At 37.4% G+C, this 18,017-nt stretch overlaps 1 protein-coding gene across 6 annotated transcripts in view; it reads right to left on the minus strand.

Moving 5' to 3' along the window:
• Positions 1–2,109: 2,109 nt before the first annotated feature.
• Positions 2,110–18,017, minus strand: part of LOC136874078 (uncharacterized) — a 309,462-nt gene continuing 293,554 nt past the window's right edge. For 5 of the 6 annotated variants that reach the window (XM_067147606.2, XM_067147608.2, XM_067147604.2 and 2 more), the window contains one exon: positions 2,110–3,569. In XM_067147606.2, coding sequence (XP_067003707.2) covers positions 3,479–3,569 — 91 coding nt within the window. In that variant the 3' untranslated portion in view covers positions 2,110–3,478. Of the gene's footprint in view, positions 3,570–12,608; positions 12,688–18,017 lie in introns of all 6 variants that reach the window. The other variant, XM_067147605.2, reaches the window with a different exon arrangement.

The raw sequence follows: 18,017 nt of genomic DNA on the forward strand, positions 1-18,017 counted from the left end.
ACTGAAAAAGGAAGATGGAATCATTGTGCAGAAGCCTGAAGAGATGAGATCAACAGATAAATAATTAATAATGTTATTGGTTTTATGTCCCACTAACTACTTTTACAGTGTTCAGAGACCCCAGGTGCCAGAATTTAATCCCACAGGAGTTCTTTTACAAGACAATAAAATTACCGACACGAAACTGATGTATTTGAACACCTTCAAATACCATCGGACTGAGCCAGGTTTGAACCTGCCAAATTGCGGTTAGAAGGCCAGCGCCTCAACCGTCAGACACTCAGCCCGGCATCAACAGATCACAACAGATTCGACTTTTGAACAACTGATTGCCGAAAATGGAGAGAATGAACCACATCTGCAAATGATGTAGTAATCCACAAGTTTAGTTTCTTCTCTACTTTTCTTTCGTATATAGTCCCTGATTCATTTCCAACACTTCAGATGAAAACTAAACTACATAAAAACTGTAGTTACAACAGACAGTAGACATCTAGATGTTAGAAGATCACGAGGCCTACCAAAGAAATGGTGGATCAGCCAAGTGGAGCAGGACCTTGTTGGAAGAGGTATACAACTGTTCCGTGTAGAACAGGAGAAGCTATACCTGGACAGACAATATTGTTGAGTTGCAAATGCCTTGAAATCATGATCTCCACGGTAATGTTCAACTATCCTCATAACTTTGTCCATGACAAAGGCGACAGGGTATCTCGACGAACTATTTTGAATAACTGTCACCTACTTGGACATTACTCTGGCAGTGCTTGTACAATATTGCCTGGGAAACTGGAGATGGTTAGCCGATGATATTCAAAATGCCATTACTGCATTCAACATTATCAGAATAAATTAACAGAATGATACAAATCGGGGTGTGACTAGTTCAAAGGTTTAGCTGCTGCCTTCCGACCTGGAAGGGTAAGGTTCAAATTCCAGGAAGGGCATCCAGCCTTAAAACCCTGGCCAAAATCAAACTTAGTCTGGTTGGCTCCAGCGATCCCAGAAATAACTGGAATACGCTGAAGGAAAGCATCCAAATATTTTATGAACAATGGATTTCATATATTTTTTGGAACACATAAAACAATGACATGATTATGATGTATTATAAAAATACAGAATAATTATCAATTACATCTTTTACTTGCATATTCATGTTATGTGGTGAATTGAAGTCGGCATGCTTTCTATGAGGTGAACTTTTCAATGATGGCATTTGTTCACACATGAAGTGGTAGCTTTCCTTTTTCTTTTTCAATTGAAATCACTGCAAGGTTTTACTAAGGCATTTCACGGTCATACACATTCTCAGGTATGTTTTGTTAAGTTTCATTGCTGAGAAGTTTCGCTCTGCCATGAAAGCAGTTGCAGGAAAAACGAATACAATTTCTGTTATAAATGTTTAATGGTTGTAGCAGAGATATTGTGGTATTTACTCATACCGATTGGTTTTTAGATGTAGTTTTCACTATGAATTTGTAGCATTTTATTTATTTGTACTTCCTACAATGATAGGCTGCCTAAATCTGACAGAGTATACCATAACACTTGAATATTGAATGAATGTATGTTTAACCATGAACAGTTTTCTGTAGTTAATCCTTATGCAGTACTATAAATGTGATTTCTAACAATTTGGGCGGAGCCTTTAATGGCCAAGATGGCTACATCGCAGTACAGATTCTCGGGAATACCCATACACCTTTCATTTATTTGAAACACTCTTCAATTCTGTTAATATTTGGGAAAACTAGGTGTATTGTCACAATCCTTATGCACAATTTTGACAAGAGAGCACTGACTATTTTATATGAGTAAGTTTCCTCATCTCCATTATAAAATTGAGCAAAGTTGCAGAAGATTTTAGAATTCATGAATGAATCTGAGGAATGATCAGCAGTGGAAATGGTGTGAAGTATATCTATATTCTAGGCAAAGTTCTTATCTGTTCCCTCCACAATATTGTCTACTATCTTGATAAAAATGTGATACTACATTGTTCCATTCTCACTGTGCCTGTATGTCTCTTCTCTGTCTGGTTTTTACAGTCTTTAATCTTTTCTTAAGTTCCATTATTTTAAACTTTACAATCTTTACAATCTTTACAAACTTTACAATCTCAGATTTTTAATATACGTTTTTACAAAATACATGTACAGATTATTTGAGTAAATATGGTAAATGCCATGTTAACGAAGGATCGGATTGAATTATTTATTTTATTGCCATGAACCTCATTTCAAAGAAGAAAATGTGATTTCCTCATAAACATACACATATACAAATTACTGCAATTTCATCTCACCATTTAAAAAAATGTGCTCCTTACATTTCTTGGTAAAGACCCATTAAATCAAAACAATTTAATAATATTCCAAATCATAAGCGATGCTTCTGTGTTAAGCTCTTCAGTAATTAATAGAAGGATGATAAGTCTATTTTATTATCATAATATGTTGGTTAGAGAAGCACAACAATTTAAAATCAAGGGGAGAAAATTTCTGTGAAGGTACAATGTGATTCCTTGTATTTTACATATGGTTACAAGCACCTGTCCACATTATTTTGCTAACATACACCACGTAACATTCATAATGTTCATTAATACAGCCCATACACACAATTCACGCTTACACAATTATTTGCATTTTCATTTGATATAGTTACACAATGAAATCTAAGTACAGTGTACTGTATATACACATTTACAAAAACACAGATCTACCTATGTGAAACAATGTTTCAATGAGATTCTGTTTTCTATGTACAAAATAAATTCCAATATCAAGCAAAATATAATTTCAGTTCTGGAGGGTAGTATTTTATTTACAGGGCTATTCAATAGCTTGTTACTGGAGAAAATACTTAACAAAAATGTCTACATGAGATCATTCCTCTTATCTTCAAATAATATTCTTCTTACAAACACAATAATATCAGTCTGGCATAAATCTCTTATGAAATTTTGAATGCTCTTTCACTGAACATAGACATTTACAAAAAAATAAATATTAAAAATTTGCCGTTTACATCGTCTTGAGATAACTTTGCGAAACCACTTATTTTGAAAATTAATCCTAATACAAAAATTGTGCAAAATTGAATACTGAAAATTACAGTACTTATCAAGCAAATATTTCAATGTGTTTTAATACTAGTGATAATCCCATTAATACTACTGGCTGAATAGTGTGTTGCTATTAAAGCATTATAGAAACTTGGAGGGTGTAGATCTATTCTTGTACAGCCATTGTTATGCAGAGATCAGCAAAAAATAAAGTCGCTTGAAACCCCCCCCCCCCCAATTTCAAGACAGATATATACTATACACTCCCAAACACTTCCAGCAAAAGTGGAAGTGCCAATATTAATCACTGTTTAGGATATATTTTGTGCCCAGTATATACCTTAGATCACAAGTTCACTAAAAATGCCTGCAATGAAAGCAGAGCAGCAAGAGGAGGTACATCTGTCATCACATCACAGCAGTCGTCTTCGGAGTAGATCTTGAAGACCACCAGGGAAGAATCCTCCTACTAGAGCGAGCCTGAAGATCCAAATCAAGCCTGAAAGTATGAAATAAATATGTTCAAATCAAATGGAATTAAACTGAACCTTGATAAGAGGAAAATTTTAGATAAAAATCAGTGAACGGAAAACGAGTAACAGCAAAGTTACTGCAGTGATGCAATTACTGATTTAAGAGGGAAAACAAAATACTATATATACACAAATAATCCCCACATAGTATTTTTCACAATCCAGTGGCAAAAAGTCAAGGTATGAGTATTTTTTACATCAAGATTGGTACAGTGCTCTTCACATACATAAATTTGAAAGCTGGTATTTTTATAAAATGACAAAGCCATACCAGTTCTAACAAAGAAAGCATGATTTGTACTGATATAGATAGTGCTTTTCTTAACTGAACTCAGTTCCTTCTAAAATTGAGAACTGTGTCGAGTACATATTGCGTTGTTTGTGCGGTATCAGTGTAAGTAGTAGCATGTGTTTAGGATGAGGTAGTAGCAAGTGTTTAGAATGAGCAATGGGAGTTCTCATTATATGGTATACTGCTCATCACTAAAGAAAAACTCATCATTATTGAAGAGATAGAGCAAATTTGCAATCGTGCTGTGGGAAGAAAGTACAATGAGAATGAGAGTTATAGTATGTGACTGGAGGAGAATAAAGTTGATCTTGAACAAAGAGTAACTGCCTGGCATTTTGCAGTCAAAGAGTCAAGTTTTCAGAAACTGAAAACATGATATGTGAATATGTGACTGAAAAGGGACAGTGTGCACGTACAGCCATGAATGAAACATTTCATTTGAAAGGTTAACGATATATAATGTAAAACTTTGAATACCGGTACTAATTAATATAGTGTCATAAGAGAAAATGCAAGTTACATCGATAATACTACGTGTTTTGTCCTTTGGTATAGGACATCTTAAGCTACATGAAGATTGAGAACAATTTCCAAAAATATTTGAAAGGTTTAGATTAAAATAGAAATAAAAAGCTCAGATGAAAATTACACACTAAGAACAATATTTTTCACTGATTTGTTGTCCGGCATTACCCGGTCCCAAGTCCAGAATGGGAAAGGAGGAGCGTTAGCTGGCTTGGCAACCAGCTGTAAAAACTGCTAACACCGAGTGACAAGCGGCGGTAAATAACTCGACCCCCCATAGGGGCCAACGGCTTTGGGCAGATGAGCCCTTCTGGGTGGGGTGAAGGACCCCTCAGTGTAGGAAATGACACTGGAACCCATCATCTGTGTCTTTGGCCCAACGGCAAAACGGACGGAGGAGCCTCTTTTTCGTGGTTCTCATGGGTTGTGGAGGCGGATGAGGTCCTGCCAGACGGACTGGCTGTGAAGGCACAACTCAATGGTATTTCGAGTCTGCAGCAGTCCATTGCAGTCGTGGTACTAGAAACTGCATGTCGCATTTCATTTGTGACGCAGGGTATAGTTCCGAGATCATAGTGTGTGGGTCACTTCCTTGCAAGCTGTGATCCATCTTAAACGAAATCCTGCTTGTGGCACTTTTTCCTGCTGTCACGCCCTTCAACTCAAGTCCAACGGTGATGGGATAAGGATGGTGGAGGCAGGTTTTTGGGTGAAACTGGAAGCCTCTAGTTCGGACCTGCACATTGGCAGCAGATGTGTGATGGTCGTCTCTCTGAGACCCCATGACTACACAGGAATTCAGTCCCGCAGCTGTGTTTGGGCAGGCCTATTTAGGATGAGGAAGGCCCTAGAAAATGTGGGCTAAACATCAGTAGTCACACTCTCAGCCGGCTGGGAGGCCGCACCCAGCGGGTCACCCGTTATAGGTCGAAAAACTAAGATTACCAAAACTTTGACTATAGGAACCTGGAATGTTCAAACCCTACTTGATTTGAAAGACAGTAACAGACCTGAGAGAAGAACAGCACTTGCCACCCATGAGCTTGGACTAATGAAAATTGATATTGCTACCTTAAGTGAAACCAAACTATCCAGCAACGGTAAACTTACAGAGTTCAGCTCAGGCTACATAATCTTCTGGAAGGGAAAAGATGAGGGAGAACACCGCATTCATGGTGTTGGATTCGCCGTGAAGACCATGTTGGTGAATGATTATCAGCTAACTCCAACCAATGTCAGCGAAAGAATTATGGCTCTCCGAATCCCACTCTCTGAAGCCAAATCTATGACACTCATCTCCGCATACACTCCCACCTTGGATGCTGATGTAGAAGCTAAAGACCAATTCTGCAACCTGCTGAGCATTACCATCACGAAAGTACCACCAAGAGACAAACTCTTACTACTTGGAGATTTCAATGCAAGAGTTGGTAAAGATGACCAATTATGGAGCAATGTGATGGGAAAACATGGACTTGGCAACTGTTATGCCAATGGTCTACTGCTCCTTGGCTTATGTGCTGAAGATGAACTCTTTATTACTAACACTTGGTTCTGCCTGCCTAATCGCTACACGACCACTTGGATGCATCCTCGCTCAAAGCACTGGCACATCATTGACTATATCATCACCAGGTAATGTGATAAAAAAGATGTCCATGTTACATGGACTGCAAGAAATGTCTATGACTGCTGGACAAATCATAAGCTCCTCCTTTTTTGCCAGTTGAGAATATTAATCTGTCACAAACCAAAAAGATCCATCCACAACCTGCCCAGAAAGAAATTCTATACTTCTAAACTTCAAACTGAATCCACTGCTACAGATTACAGAAATGCAATCTCAAACAAACTGGCTAGTCAGCAGTGATAGTACAAATTAGGAATGGGCCACGCTTCAGAAGGTCATCACTGAGTCAGCCAAGGAAACAATTGGTTTTGTGAGGAAAAAACAAAAACAAAAAAAAACAAGACTGGTTTGATGAAAATAATGAAGAAATTAAATGTCTGATCAATGCCAAACGTGAAGCCCATCTATCCTATCTTTATGATCCATCTTCCAATGTGAGGAAATCACATTTCTTGGAACTTAAAGGAAAATGTTAGGCACAAATTAGAGTAACAAAAGGCTGAAGAACTGGAAAGACTATCTGATGCCCGTGACCTGCTAAACTTTTATGCTGGCATAAAGGAGATATATGGTCCAATTCGAACTTCATCCAGGTCACTGAAGACTGCTGACAACTCTATCATTTTAACTGATAATGGAGAAATGGAAAGAACATTTCTCTGTACTTCTAAATCATGTCTCCAATGTTGCTGAGGACTTTCTTCGTTATGTCCCTCAGCAGCCCTAATTGGAAGATGGATCATAAAGATAGGATGGATGGGCTTTCTGTTTGGCAATGATCATTTAACTTCTTCATTATTTTCATCAAACCAGTCTTGTTTTTTTTTTTCCCCCCCCCCTCACAAAACCAATGAATGACAGTTACACCCACATACAGAGACTTCACCAAAGCACTCAATCAACTAAAACCAAGAAAGGCTCCTGGTCTTAACATTCCTCTGGAACTGATACAAAATGGAGGTATACCCTAGAAGACTAGACTTTTCACACTCATCCTCTTGATTTAGGAAACTCAAGAAGTACCCGATGACTTGAAGATTCCTACCATCATCACTATCTTCAAGAAAGGAGATCGTAGTGTATGTGGGAACTACCGTGGTATATCACTTTTGTCAATTGCAGGTAAAATTGTCGCAAGGATTGTATTAAACCGGCTCAGAGTTATCTCAGAGAGGATTTTGCCCGAGTCTCAATGTAGTTTCCGAACCTCCAGAGGCACAACAGATATGATCTGTGCTAGACAACTCCAGGAAAAATGCAGAGCAACAGCAGCCTCTGTATTTAGTGTTCTATGATCTAGAAAAAGTCTGATTCAGTACCAAGATCTGTTATGTGGAAAGTATTGAGACATTTTGGATATCCCTGAACGTTATGTGGAATTGGTACAAGCTCTTCATGATCGCATGTCTGGACAGGTTCTTCATGGTAACTTAGTATCAGATTTCTTTCCAATCACTCATGGATTGAAACAAGGCTGTGTGGTTGCTCCTACACTCTTTGTACTGTACATAGCTGCCATGCTGCATGAATTATCTGCAAACAACTTAGGCAAGGAGATTAAATTTTGTTTCAATGGAGGCCTTTTCAATCTGGTAAGACTTCGCTCACAAAGACGTACTCCGGTTACCCGGGTGACAGAACTGCAGTATGCCAATGACACTGCATCTCCTGCTCTAACACCTGCAGAACTACAACAGTCAGTCAACTGCTTTAAAACTGCATGTGATCGCTTTGGTCTTGCCATTAATGCGGGAAAAAAAATTAAGGTACTTGCACAACCTGCCTCAGAATGAACTCTTCCCGAGTTCAGTGTCTCCATCCTAGACACAACACGAACAGGTCGACCACTTTTCATATCTTGGATGCATCTTGTCTAAATGGTGTACTTGCGAACAAGACATTGATAAAAGAATTGGGGCTGCTCATGCAGCATTGAGATGGTTAATGCACTGAGTCTTCATGAATAAGGACTTAAAACTGCATCACTAAGTTTACAAAAGGAGTAATTTAAATACCACCTATTCAATAGATGTTTCGCCTACTTTTTATTGGGCATCATCAGCCTCATTCAATCTTATCAAATTACATAAATCGTATTGATGAACTCTTAATGGTATTGATACTGTGGTTACATAATAATTACTGCAAAAAAATATTGAATAAAATATGTACACATACTAAAATCACTTTGAAAAATTAAAATGTTCATCTAAAAGTAATTGTGTCACATTGTATTTTAAAACTAATCCATGTCTGACACTGAAATGGATCTTGATAAAAAGCTTGAAGAATAATATCACGCCTGGGGAACAGATTATCAAACCCACGGAACACTGGAAATATGTGCACTGGTAGAAAATATACACAAATATGACATGAAACCACTTATAATGATATGAAACACATGGCGCTTTAAGAATGTTCTTGGACTTGATAGTCTTGTTTCTATCTAATTAAACTGGATGAAATATATATACATTGATATGAAATGTACAAAGACAAACTACTTGGCACTTAAAAAGTTCTTGGTTTTGGTTTAAAAAATTTGTTGTGTGTTCGTGGAACACGGAATAGACTTGTTAGTCTTGTTTCAATCTACTGGAAACAAATGCACTATCGTAGTTGAGAATACACACATTGACTGAAAATTTATACATTGATATGAAACACATGGCACTTTAATGTTCTTGAATTTGGGTAAAAAATACTGTCGTATGTTTGTATAACTCGGCATAGACTTATCAATTGGTCTTGTCACAATCATCTGAAAACCTGTGAACCATTTGAAACAAAACTTAATGACTAATTATACCACACAATCACATGAAATGTTTGGTAATTTATGAAAGTTCTTGGATCTGGGCTAAAACACTGCACGTGTTTGAAGATGTGGAATAGACTTGTTGGACCTTTCATCTATATGGATACATGAATCAGCTGAAATTATACACTGGCTTGAAATGCTTGGTATTTTAAGAAAGTTCTTGGATCTGATTTAATATTATTGCCGTGTGTTTGTGGAACATGAAACATAATTGTTGGTCCTGTTTCAATCAACTTGAATATATGACATAGTTGAAATGAAATACATTTGACAATGAAACATTTAGAAATTGCTGGTTTTAGTTTATGTAATCTTGCAGTGTCTTAGGATAGTATGGAATAAACTTATTGGTCGATTTAAATTGGTTGAAGAGCTGGGGGAACATCCTTCATTATGGAGCACTTGCTTACGCAGTTGTAACTGTCGTCAACTACTGTTGATGTAGAATGGTGATGGTATGGCCTTGGCTTATGGAAACATGCATTGAAGGTGGGCGTCTCAGGAAAAAGAAAAAGAAAAGAAAGAAATGAGAAACTGTTTGTGATCAAGTTAAATTGAAAATGATATTTGTATTACTTACTCACTGTTCCCGCTCATGCTAACCTGTCATTTGAAGAGTGGGTTGTGATCTGTTCAACTGTACTTGTGTGTGTGTGTGTGTGTGTGTGTGTGTGGTGCTACCGTTGGCTAGGAGAGGGGGCAGGGAGAGGAGGGGGAAGGGGTGTGGCTTGCTTTGGGTTGGTTGAGGTGTGGAGGGGGTGTGCGAGAGAAGGGAAGTGCTTTGTTGTCTAGCCGTTCTGTCTAGATACCGGTATGTCTTGATGAGGGGATGAATGGCGTAGTAAAGAATGTTTGTTTTTTCAGTGGATTCGTTCAGATTATGATTAAAATTAACTTGTTGATCTAAGATATGTAAAACATTTCTTTGATATTGAGCACGGGTCCCTTTTCCATGGTTTCAATTATTTGCAGGTCTTTGTCTATGTCGGAAAATTTATGATTGGATTCGTGCACTGTAGACCCATGGCTGAATGTCTGTTGAAACCATTATTAAATAATAATAATAATAATAATAATAATAATGGTATTGATTTTAATCCCCACTAACTACTTTTATGATTTTTGAAGACACCAAACAGAACATTTTTTGTGTTAATAAAAAAAATATGGAGGCAATGAATGTGCAAAATTAAACATTATGATACTAAAACACATTACCACCACACCTATAGATATCCATAAATGTGACAAGCTTTCCTGTTAGTTATTTTTATTCTTTCTGTTGTGGAACTACAATACTTAGTAGCATACCTAACCTAAACAATGTGGTCTCTCTTATCTCAATTACAGCTGTTTAGGTAAATCCTGATGTGATAAATGTAGAGAACAAGCATGAAATATACGTAAAATATAAAGGTCTGGCTTTCAATAGCCACATCTTTCCAAAGAATGCTTCCAATCACTATGTATTACATTCGGGAGTACAACTAATAACATATGCTAGTTATCAGCTGGTGGGTTGAAACGCTTTTTACAGCACGGCTTTATTCAGAAGGGGTGGCTTCTGCTACACATACACCAACTGGGAATAACGTAGACCATCTCCAGAAACCATTTGCGAATAGATTCTCACTGTTTGGACTCTATAGTTGGGAACAGAACTATTTCTTAAGTTGCCAAAAGATGGGATCTCGAATAATCGCAATTGCCGTGAAGATGATATCCTTTGGAATTACGACATGCCGGTAGCAGAGAAGTTGGCGGCACAAGACTACGATAATTCAAATGTAAGCAATGATCAGGTTTACTGTGTGGTAGGCCTACTGCTTAACTGACAGACACAAATGACTGCCATTACGTCCTCTTGTATTAATATTGCATAATATCCTTATCCCTTTTCTCTACAGGGTCAAGCATGAAGCGAGACGAATCTTCGTAGCAAGTTTTTACGACCGCATGCCCTTCCTGACGTCAACCTCATCAGAGGAATTAATGAGATGAAATAAATGATGTAATGTAAGAGTAACTAAAACTGACAATATTTACTTTATATGTAGGCCTAAAAATCATGTGTTCACCATTTATTCTTTTTAAATTTAGAAATACTGCCTTCCAACAAAAATAGCCAGTAAAACTCAGAATACATTTGTAAGTTTGTTAAAGAATAGTGTTGAATGTTAACATGTAAAATTTATAGCTCTTTATAGCCTAGAAGTCATGTGCTCACTGCACAAAAATTTGAGGTTATCACATATTGGACCCCCCTCTTACATTTTTGGCTGTAAATGTGGGGGGGGGGGGGAAGGGGCGGTCTAACACATGAGTAAATATGGTGCCTCAGTGTGTTTTCCTTAATAGTGTAGTGTTGTCTGACTCGTTGGCTAAATGGTGAGCGTACTGGTCTTCGGTTTGGAAGGTCCTGGGTTCAATTCCCGGTCGGGTCGGTGATTTTAACCTTAATTGGTTAATTCCAGTGGCACGGGGGCTGGGTATTTGTGCTGTTCTCAACATCCCTGCAACTCACACACAACACACAACACTATCCTCCACCACAATAACACGCAGTTACCTACAAATGCCAGATGCCGTCCACCCTCAACGGAGGGTCTGCCTTACAAGGGCTGCACCTGGCTAGAAATAGCCACACCCAAAAAAGGAAAAAAAAGTGTAGTGTTGTATATAATTGTCTATAACTGGGTGTGTAAGGAATAGACGACCTAGCAGCAATAAAGTGGTTTTATGCAAGGAAGTGAACGTATCTCAGGTGATATTTATGTGCACCGAAATGAAATCGCATTGAGAATGAAAGATCTGGCCCCGTTTTATGGTTGGATGACCTTCCTGATGCAAACCCACTACTGTATGTTTGTGGTGGTTGGTTGTGCAGTGTAGTATGGTGTGTGTATGGAGAGGAGAGTACTGGGACAAACCAAAACACCCAGTCCCCAAGCCTAACGAACTGACCCAGCCGAGAATCGAACCCTCTGAAACTGAGGTCTCTGTAGTGACACTTCAGTGAAGGATACCGCGTGACAAATTGCTTCATAATTTTATTATTTATTGCACTGTAGAATTTACGATTTTCAGGATAAATATTTAACAAGGGTACAGAGACACACAGAAAATGTTTTCAAAATTTTCTCCCCTCAAATTAGGGAGCGGCAGCAGTTTTTTTTTTTTTTTTTTAATGGCGGGGTTTATTCGCATATGTACGTACATTCAAAAGTTCAGTCCCTTGTAACAATACCAAAGAATGAAGCCGAATAGTTAGCTTTTACAATCTCAATGTACCTACTTCAAATAGACTTTCAATTTATTAGGCAACATTGAGTACATTTATTAAATGCCGAAGGATACGTTAGATACAGGACAAAAATGGCCAACCAGACAACAGTGGTAAGTAAATTCACAACCTTTAGAGTTTGGATCCAATGTTTCACTCACTGAGCTAGAAAGCCCTTGCCATCTGTTTTCTTGGCAGGGATCTGAGCTACAGCTTATTCTTTCTTAAAAATACAATCCCATCAGACACACGTGTCTCATTGTACTCGCACATTCTCAAAGCCTCAGCCAAACATATTTTAATGTCAATGAATCTGCATAAGTAAATAACACTGTATATTTTCATACATCACAGGAAGTACAATCACTTCCCCACAAAAGAGTATCAAATAACACAAGGACAACATTAAAATGAGTGTAAAGGTGTTAGTCAAGAAGCAAAGGAAGCATACCTCTGTCACCTGGTGCTCAAGAATTCCAACATGCTAGTTGTTAGCCTGCTGCTGTAAGCTCAGTCGAATCTGGTCATACCTTCAATCACATCCCACATGGTTAGTATATTAAACACATGCTTCAATTTGAACATTCAGTTTACATGCATATTTGTTAAACAATGAAAACAATGTTTCCCAGTGCAGATTTACCATAATCCAGTGATGCAATATTAAATAAGGTAGAAGACATTTTAGTAAGGTACATAGAAATGCCAGTCCCATGTCATGCAGTCACAAAGATGAAAAGGTCATCGTGCATGATATGAGGCACACTTATGAATTAAAGAATTTATTGCTAATTACTAAATGTACTGGAAAAGTAAAGATAGTGATGAACAAAAACATTGCCAAGGTTAGGATACAGGAAGCAGCATGACACTTAAAGAGGAAAAAGAGGAAGGAGAAGACAAAAGAAATATCTTCTGTTACACATATGAAGATTTTACACTTGATCCCTTTTATATCAGTAAAATCATGTACCTATCTTTCCTCTTCCAGCTTTACACTATAGACTGAAAATTAACAATAACACTTTAACAAATATACTTAAATTACTGTTAAACAACTAATATCATATTTGTTATTCTTTAACAGCACAAGTTCTGGCAAAGTTTTCCTATCCAGCCTGCAATATTAATACCTGCAAAGCACCATTAGAAGTGCACAGAAAAGTGTTCCCTGTGCTGTTTCTGGGTGAATGACTGATCCAATATCCACCTGACTCATAAGCTCACCCAGTGATGTCTCAGTCTCAGCTCGTCTACGATAAGCTGTACAGCGTACAGAGCGATTGCTTCTTATACACCAATAACTGATTGGTTTAGGATGGTTTGAGGCTTCTGAATTAAGTGTTGAGCAGCATATTTTTGTATGGTGTAGATTTGCAAAGCATGAATCTGTTGGGAGCGTGAGAAGAGACTTCCACAAACAATTTTCTAGTGCTCGAGTTCCAATGCATTATGGAATTGAGAAAATTGTGAATAAATTCACAACTTGGGTTCAGTGCTGAACAAAAAATGAGTTTACTGACTGTCTTAACAAACAAAAACATTTGGGATATTTGTGAAAAACTTGACTGATCCCCCTGAAAATCTTTAAGGCAACTGGGTCAGTAAAGCAAGGTTTCATGTTCTTCTGCATAGTGGGAGGCAAGAAAACAAATTTAAGCCTTACAATATCACAGAAGTGTCAAGTTTAAGCCCAAGAAATCCAGCTGCAAGAAAACATAATTGCAATATGTTTCATGAGGCTGAACTGCAAAGCATGAACCCAAATATCATCACATGCTAGAACACTTATCTACAGGCCAAGGGAGAGCATTTTTAACACTCATTATAATGGGGTAAGTTTTATTGTTTTTCAATCTGATTATTCATTCATAAAATTTGGTGGGTTTTTGACAGGTGTATGGGAATGGTGTGACAACGAGCATGCTCTCATTTAGACACACGGCATGCAGGAAGGACGGCAACCCTTGTGGGACTCCCTTTAACTGCAAACTTCAGTACTTCAGTCTTACAGTAACTTGTTTCTCCTCCTCATGATATAATTCTATTTGCTTTTTACTTTTATTTTATTTTGTTCACTGTTGATGATTTAGTATAGTACCATAGCTTCCTATATATCTGGCAGAGCCATAAATGTAAGATTGGTTCGAGGGACTAAAAGAGAATGCTTGTGGCACCGGTAACAAATGAGAAAACGTGTTTTAACCCTCAAATGGTCCATATAAACGACTGTTACTGTCACACTATTTTCAGGATTTTTGTATACTTTCACTAAAAATTCTTAAAAATAGGTTTTAAAAGGAAATCATGCAGTGTAAAACATTTTATTAAATCTTAATATCATAGGCTATTGAAATAAATATATTTTTGTTTTGTACCTTTCATTATATCTTTACAGCCATCCTGAGTTTCCAAAAAAGTGTTCCAAAATTATATTATCAAAATGTTTGCGCCCATACCAGACACTAAAATATTCGACTTACCCGAGAAAGTCAAATCACAATATTGTGCACAATTTTATGCACTTCAAAAAAATTTAAACACTTTAGATGTTATATACAAAAATAAAGAGAGATATACATATATACACAAGCACTAGAACGCCCCCGCAACGTCACTCAGAGGAGCTACCAGAACTAGACTGTGCTCTCCTTTTTCTTCCTCTCCTTTCAGGCCTCCGGAAGTGCTGCAAATTGTGGTGAAACTCCCTGTGAACTGCACAGTTACAACCAGGGCACAAATAACAGGTCCTTCCCCGTTTTTGTTGGTCCACAGATTACGCATAAACGTTCCAGCTTTTCAGGAGGTCTATCAATGTCACTGTCATTATCACTCATATCACTCGCGTCACTCATTATTTCATCCAACATCTTCCGAATGGGACTTGAACCGAAATTTCTTGGGTCTTGAAACTAAATTACTCGCCATTTCCGCAAAACACTGATAAAAACAGGGCGTACAACAGAACGACACCGTGACGCGGCAGGGCGCCATATTGCACTGCGCAGTTAAGGTAGCGAGCCTAACGACTGAATTTTAAGACTGTGCAGTACATTTAAACGGCAGTCTACAACCTAGCAACTAGAGTAAAAAGAGAGACTGTAATCTGCTGTTTAAAATGATACTAAACAGAGCACATTTGTGTGTCACTACGCATAACGAGAGCGTGTCAAATGAACGGCTGCAAAACAGTCGATGTATCGTCGTTGACCACAACAACGTGTACAAAAAGGGCGATGCATCGTCGTTTAACCATTTGAGGGTTAAACATCCCATCCTACAAGCAGTTTTTCTGTGTTCTGCCTCAACTGCTGACATGGACAACAGAGACCAAGACTACCTTCTTCCAAATCCTAATTCCACTTAAAAACAATAATACATTTTCAAATGATCAGAAATGACGAGTACACACGCGTGCATGCATACATAAAAGCTGTTTTCACTGACGACTATGATCATTTTAAAACTTGTCAGTGTTATGTCACATTATATTGCCCAGGTTTATATTATGATCACTTGGCTCAATCTTGCCCATGTAATCCTATTAAAACAATCTAGTGATGTTATGACCTGAGTTCATGCCTGCACTTCCAGTAAACTTATATGAATATCAACACTGCCATCCTCACAATCATCTCTTGTGCTCAAGGGAAATATAGTACATGAGGATTCATCACTTCTGTGTATTCAAATAGAGTCCTTTATTGTGATAGTTTCCTATTGTCTTCTGCTGACCATGTGAATGGTTCATGCACCTTTAGGAATGATTTCTCATCCCAAGGGCAAGAGTACCCTGAACTTCTACCTGTCCATCCACCCTCTGAAGAGGTTATTGGCACTTGGTGGAGGGGGACCATTTATAGTGCTGGTTGGTAAATCAGTCTACATGTAAATAAAATAACAAATAAAAATTTGATGAGCACTAAGTGAAATACTTCAAAAAAGTTATAAAAAACCACGTTTAACAATATTAAGCTACAAAAGAAAACCTATAAACTGGTAAACAACCATATTAATCTGAAAAGATGGAATAAACCCTTAATATAATATGGCAACCATGAACTCACCTCATCTACCACTATCTTGACATATGATCAGTTGGTATAATCATCATGAGCATTATAGGAAACTGAGAAATGAAATAAACAGAGAAGCAAAGGCAGCTAATGAAAGAACTTCTGGAATCGCAATGTATAGAAATGGAAGAACTCTTTAACAATCTGAAATTTGAGGTAGCATATAAATTAGTCAAAAGATTCTTTGGTGACAGGAAGATCAGATGCAAAGGAGTGAAGACACATAATGGAAAACTTGTGTACAAAAATTCTGAGATTGCCATGAAATGAAAGATTGGAAGTTTACATCAAGGAAAGCACATACATTTTGAAATTATAGAGAGTGAAGAACTAGTAGATGAATAAGATGAGGAGGATGAAATACTTCCTCGTGAATTTAATCAAGCAAAGAAAAACCTGAAAAGCAGAAAGGCACCTGGGATTGACAATTTATCTGCAGAACTGATAAAAGGTACTCGAGACTATGTGAAGAAAACCTTATTCGATCTGGTTTGTGAAATGTATAACACCAGACACACTGCATTTGACTTCAGTACGTATCTCACTGTACCTATTTCTAAGAAATCATTCACAAATAGATGGATCAATACTGCACACTGAGCTTTGTAACTCATGCCTCAAAAATTTTTACCAACATTATCTTCAAATGAATTGAAGGTGATGACATAAGATCAGTTTGGATTTAGGAAGGACAGAGGGACTCGAAGCAATCTTAGGCCAAAAACATGTTGGATTTGTTCACCTCGCAGCGCATCTCACCATGCACCTAGCACCTCACCTCACCACAACACAACACACTGAAGCATTGCCCCTCGCTGCACTTCCTGCTGTTTATTGCATTGAGTATTCATATTTAGTTAGTAAGCGAGTTGCTTTTAGAGAACACTAAAGAGGACTGTAATACTGAGATGCTTACAGACTCCGACAGTGATAGCGATTTATCTGCAAGTAATGTGGTCTGAGTCGTGGTTACTTTCTGGTATGAGAAAAAAATATACATCCAGTTACGGAGGAATGAACTGAACAGGGAGAATTCTATAAATTGTAGCAGTAGCTTAAAATATAACCAGATAGATTTTATGAATATTTAAGCACGACTCAGTCAATATTTAATTATGTGTTGAAGGTAGCAGAACCTACAATCTAAAAAGTGCACACTAACATACATAAGCAACCAGTCATTGATGAAGACAGGTTGATGGTGACTGTAACGTAATTGATTATAATTATTATCTATAATTTACGAACATAATTTACTACAAATGAAATCTATCCACTCATGCTTCCAGTAATACTTCTCAATCATACTGAATAAGAAATATAAATTCTTTAATGAATAAATACAATGTATTGGTGAAAAATTATAAACACTTCCTTTGTAAACAAAAAATACTGAAACTGCTGCTACACAACAGCAACAACAACAATAACAATAATAATTATATTAACAATGTTAAAACATTTTAAATTCAAATTTATATTGGTTAATTCAAAGTAAAACACTCAAAAATTCTAAAAAAAAAGTTTATTTCTGAATAGTTTTCATTAAATAGTCTGGTTCTTGTTTTCAACTAATGCGTTGGCACCAGCTGCTGAATTCTTGGCTGTTGCTGCGTGTCTGTGCTCAATGTTCTCAAGGTCACTTCAACTGTCAATCACACTGCACTCAAAACAGTCTGTCTTCTTGCAGATGTGAAAGGTTGAGCATCTTCCTAAGTCTTTTCAGTGTACTCATGTACTGTTTTGTGCAAAGCTTGTGTTCTATTGAGCATTGTATGGTATCA

The sequence above is a fragment of the Anabrus simplex genome, chromosome 5 (genome assembly GCF_040414725.1).
Source record: "Anabrus simplex isolate iqAnaSimp1 chromosome 5, ASM4041472v1, whole genome shotgun sequence".
NCBI classification, from domain to species: Eukaryota; Metazoa; Arthropoda; class Insecta; order Orthoptera; family Tettigoniidae; genus Anabrus; species Anabrus simplex.